Source organism: Arvicanthis niloticus, chromosome 6 (assembly GCF_011762505.2).
Source record: "Arvicanthis niloticus isolate mArvNil1 chromosome 6, mArvNil1.pat.X, whole genome shotgun sequence".
Taxonomy (NCBI): domain Eukaryota; kingdom Metazoa; phylum Chordata; class Mammalia; order Rodentia; family Muridae; genus Arvicanthis; species Arvicanthis niloticus.
The window spans coordinates 47,983,267-47,988,655 of record NC_047663.1 but is presented as its reverse complement, the minus strand read 5'-3'; the positions used below and the strand labels follow the sequence as shown (position 1 = coordinate 47,988,655).

Here is a 5,389-nt window from a genome sequence, read left to right as displayed (position 1 = left end):
CACTAGAGATCTCTGAGGTAAATTGGTCCTAGACAGGTTCAGGGTAATTACTATGTCATTAATGAGTTATACAGGATCTGTACACCTCTGGGAAGCTGGGCACTTAATGTCCAGGGATGGCAGCAGAAGGCTGTAAGTAGGGATGGTGCAGATAGGTTGTGTGCATACAGTGTCTGCCATTCCTGTGTCTGCAAATAAAAGTGATCAGGATCATGAACCAGAAACTGTGACTCAGACTCCTCAGTGATGGATACATTCAGGAAAATAAGCAGGTGTCCTGCAATCAACTGGAACTTCTGCTTTATGAAATACAGGTTTTTCAGGTATGATACATTTCTTCTTTTCTTAGCCATACTGTGATAGTATTTATTTCATAGTCATTATGTAACCCTTTTCATATTGCTGTGTTCATTACTATTACTTGTTATGAGTTTTCTCCAATATCACAATATTTCAACACCAGAATGTACCAAGAGATGGAGTTCAGTTCTTTAGTGCTTAAGGTTTGTTTACTATACTTTCGCCGCTGGGTTCTGAACAAACTCTGAAATAGTGTCTTACTTAAAATGATAATTAATTTTATCTGTACAAGTTTGCAAATATCTGTTTAACTGCTATTGTGTGATTGCTCTTAAGTACAGTTCATCAAGAATGATATTAACATTATCTAGGTGTTAATGTAAATCCACAATGAAAGTTACTCAAACTCAGTACTCCTACAGAATCCAAATGGATATGCAGGTGTGCCAAGTACTAGAAACCCTTTATGGTTTTTGTGTGGTGTTTAATTTGAGAACCACAATCTTAATATATAGAGAATGTAAGAAGTTCATTGACCCATCGGTGATAATTGTGGATGGTGACTTCTCAGGTTCTCATCTTGGCACACATGCATACATAACACAAAAGTACTGTTCATTTACATGAGAGGCAGAAAATGGAAATGGTGACACATTTTAGTCAAAGCAGTACTTGGGATGCAGAGGCAGTGAATGCTCCAAGTTTGAGAACAGTATGGGTTACATAAAAAGGGCAGCTTTTTAAATGGTGCATATTTTTTCCTACATGGTTTATCCTCTGTAATGCTAATCCACAAATTCTAAGTGTGCAATCTGAATCCAGCTGTATTGAAACACTAAGTCTGTGAAGGTAAAGTAGTCAGATTAGGTTGTAGAGTATTTGAAAAAGTTGTTACGATATCTTGATATTTCTTCTGTTGTTCAGCTTTCATACCTGTGATAGATTCAATAGCCAGTGATATCCAGAATCACAGATCATGATGATGATGATGTGTGTGTATGTGTGTGTCCATGCGTGTGTGCACTCACACATGCACACTACTGTGTGTGCACTCATACATCCCTTCCCATGCATCTGACTAGGATACAGACTGCTCAGTGTTAGAGAATGATCAGGCGAATATTTGAAGAACAGTCTAGAATGTTGGAGTCACTGAGAAGAGTGGATATTACACACTTGTATCTAAGGCAGAAGATGCAACATTTTTCTACACCAAATTATCTTTTCCCCCTAATTCTTTCATCTGAATACATGAACCTCACCCTGTAGTAAAGTGTTAGTGACTTACTGAAAGTCTACAGATTTTAATGACATTTAGAGAATATCTGCATAGCAACTAGTATGGTCCAAATTAGTATCAGTCTTAATCCACTTGATGCATAAATTCTCTATCATATACACTATAGACAACTGAGGAAAAACTCAAGTGAAGCTTCCAAACTATCTGTTGCTTCTTTTTTCTAATCTATATAATTTTTCATCCCGTTTGTTTGCTGCATCAGTGTCAATGACATTTTGAGTATTAAACTATATGGATATGATGTGCAGTCATCAGTATTACTGTGGAGTGATAAAGATAATTAACTCTAGCACTGCAGAAACACAACATCAGGTTAGTGAGGAACAATGTAGTCTTTATCTTTTCCAATCTTCATATTTAAATGGGTATATTTCTATGTTTGATGATAAAAAATCCTGTATCATTTTGAGCAGCATGTAACAGTTGTTCATTGGCCAATTTCATGTATCATGACAGGTATTGGCCCTAGTTAGAAAATCTGAATGACGCCGGGCAGTGGTGGCGCACGCCTTTAATCCCAGCACTTGGGAGGCAGAGGCAGGTGGATTTCTGAGTTCAAGGCCAGCCTGGTCTACAGAGTGAGTTCCAGGACAGCCAGGACTACACAGAGAAACCCTGTCTCGAAAAACCAAAAAAAAAAAAAAAAAAAAAAAAAAAAAAGGAAAATCTGAATGATTATAAACAACCCAACAAAATGAATAGTTATCTGACCTTTCCTACATACAGTTTACAATTAACATGAATATAGGTTAAACAGTGACCACATATTAACTGCATGGGATAGGGAAATAACACTAGGGAACGTAGCTGAAAGTATAACTTAGTATGGGAGGACAGAGTTAATTCAGCTCAGTGTGTCATAAGCAGTATCTGTGAGATATGAGTGATGATAAACCAGATGAAGGGGAAACAGGGAAGTGATAGGCAAGAAGAGGAACAAATCTAAAATGAAGGAGGTGAAGAGTGAGAAGTGAGACCATGTGGGATGTGCCACTGACACCTGTGAGAAAATGAAAGAGCATTTATGTCCTTGGAGAATTTTTGACCTCATCCTCAGAGCAGTAGTGGTAATCTGAAAAATAAATCAGAAAAAAATATGATGGAACTTCCTTGTTAGAATGCTACAGTGGAAACGAAAAATGATGAAGGAGAAGAAAAGGATCGGGAGACATGAGGACATGATCATTACTGAGTTTGCCTCTGTATTCCAGGAAAGACAAGATCTGGCCCTAAAATATTGATATAAGCTTACAGAGAGGAATAGAAGAAATAGGAGAAAAATTTACGGGGGACTCTGTTTGATGTATGACAGCAGTTCAAGGTGAGAAAGAAATAAATAGATTTAAAATCAGTGATTTCTGATGAAAACCTTATTTTCTTTTACTAACTCAAGGGAAACCAGAAAGGTAGAGCAAGGAATGCTTTGGAAGGCAACAAAATGAAAACATGAGTTTCACTTGGGGCTTTTGAGAGTCTGGTATCTGTCAAAAAGTAATGGAATGAAGTTAATTAATTAGTTTACAGTGAGTTTATAGTGGAGGAAAAATGTCTATGTTACAGAGTCATCCTGGTTCAAGTTTGAAAATGTAATCTAATACATAGGAGTATGCAAGTTTTTCTTGAAATTTACATAAAATTATGATGATAATGTTTATAAAGATTTTTTTTAAAAGAACATCAGTATACAAAATAACAGAATTAATTGCAAATGAATAAACAAAAGTCAACTAGGATGAGCATGTAGCAGGAGATAGAAGCATTAGTCCATCTTGTATCTCAGTAGAAACAGCATACAAGTATCTAGGAAAGAGGAGATTAAAACCTATTAAAAAGAAGTTGAGAAAGAACATTAATGATTGTAATGAATACAAATACTTGGAGTTTTGAGGTTATAATTACTATGATGAATGTAAGATCCATTTTTGTACAATATATTTCATATATATATTCATTTTTATTTTGAATTAATTTGAATATTATTTGAATTTTCAGTGACCCTGATAATTTTTTCAATAGAATACTGGAGAACAAGAATGATAATGAACAATCAGACTGTCATCTCTCAGTTTCTCCTCCTGGGCCTGCCCATCCCCCCAGAGCACCAGCACCTGTTCTACACCCTGTTCCTGGTCATGTACCTCACCATCATCCTGGGGAACCTGGTCATTATCATCCTCATTCTTCTGGACTCCCATCTCCACACACCCATGTACTTGTTTCTCAGCAGCTTGTCCTTCTCTGACCTCTGCTTTTCCTCTGTCACAATGCCCAAGTTGCTGCAGAACATGCAGAGCCAGGACACATCCATCTCCTATGCAGGCTGCCTGACACAAATGTACTTTTTCATGGTTTTTGCAAACATGGAGAACATTCTTCTTGTGGTCATGGCCTATGACCGCTATGTGGCCATCTGCTTCCCTCTTCATTACACCAGAATCATGAGTCCCACACTCTGTGTGTCTCTGGTGGTCCTTTCCTGGGTGTTTACCATTCTGTATTCCATGTTACACACCCTACTCTTGGCAAGATTGTCATTCTGTGAGGACAATGTAATTGCCCACTTCTTCTGTGACATATCTGCCCTGCTCAAGTTATCCTGCTCTGACATTTATATTAATGAACTAATGATATTTATCTTGGGAGGACTCGATATTATCATCCCATTCTTACTCATTGTTGTTTCCTATGTACAGATTGTCTGCTCCATTCTAAAGTTTTCATCTACAAGGGGCATACACAAGGTCTTTTCCACCTGTGGCTCCCACCTCTCTGTAGTTTCACTGTTCTATGGGACAATTATTGGTGTCTACATTTGTCCATCAGCTAATAACTCTACTGTGAAGGAGATTTCCATGACCCTCATGTACACAGTGGTGACTCCCATGCTGAATCCCTTCATCTACAGCCTGAGGAACAGAGACATAAAAGAGGCTCTGATCAGAGTCTTTTGCAAGAAGCAAATCTTCTTTTAATGCCTATACTGGAGTTTTAAACCTTAAATTTATCTAGTAATTATATCGATATTGATAGTACAAAATGTATTTCAACAATAAGATACACTGCACAGATGTTCTGAATTGAGAAATCTTGGTAGATTTTTCTTCGATGAGGATGAAATATTCTTCTCTGTCTATTTTGATTAATTTTGTTTGAAAGTATATTTTATTATGTATTAGAATGGTTAATCCAGCTTTCTTCTTGGGTCTCTTTTCTTGGAAACATTTCTAGTTCTCTGGTCTCAGGAAATTCATATCTTAAATGCTGAGATGTACTTCATGTATGTAACAGAAAGATATGTTGTGTATTAGAATACATTTGTTAGTGTGTATCCTTTAATTGAGGAATTGAGTCCATGATGTTGAGAGATATTAATGACCAGTGATTGTTCATTCCTGTTATTTGACATAGTGTGGGTATGTTTCCCTTGTTTTGTTATTGCTGTTATAGAATTATTTATTTCCTGCTTCTCAGGTTGAAGTTTTCTATCTAGCATTTTCTGTAGAGCTGGATTTGTGGATAGATATTGTTTAAATCTGGATTTGTCTTGAAATATCTTGTTTTCTCCATCTGTGGAGATTGAGAGGGTACATGTATTTTTTTTCATGATTCCAAATTCAAGACTAAGTCTGGCAGTAAACTATTTCTACAAAGGACCATGTAGGCTTTTATGGCCGTTGTAGTTATGCCATCAAGATCTTTCCCCATGGGCCCAAAGGCCAAGCAGAAGGCCTGTTTCTTGTCCTCCACAACCTCATGACCATCTGCATTCCTCATTCCTGAGAACCACAT

At 37.0% G+C, this 5,389-nt stretch overlaps 1 protein-coding gene across 4 annotated transcripts; it reads left to right on the top strand.

Annotated features, from left to right (window-relative positions):
* Positions 1 to 83: 83 nt before the first annotated feature.
* Positions 84 to 5,254, top strand: LOC117711005 (olfactory receptor 1468-like). 4 transcript variants are annotated; one of them, XM_076936356.1, is made up of 3 exons: positions 84 to 323; positions 2,812 to 2,921; positions 3,617 to 5,254. In XM_076936356.1, the coding sequence occupies exons 2-3, from the start codon at positions 2,906 to 2,908 to the stop codon at positions 4,570 to 4,572; spliced, it is 972 nt and encodes a 323-aa protein (XP_076792471.1). In that variant the 5' UTR covers positions 84 to 323; positions 2,812 to 2,905; the 3' UTR covers positions 4,573 to 5,254. The 4 variants fall into 4 exon arrangements, with proteins under 4 accessions (XP_076792471.1, XP_034362260.1, XP_076792470.1 ...); XM_076936355.1 differs by having other exon boundaries at positions 85 to 323; positions 3,593 to 5,254; XM_034506369.2 differs by lacking the exon at positions 2,812 to 2,921.
* The last annotated feature ends 135 nt before the right edge of the window (positions 5,255 to 5,389 follow it).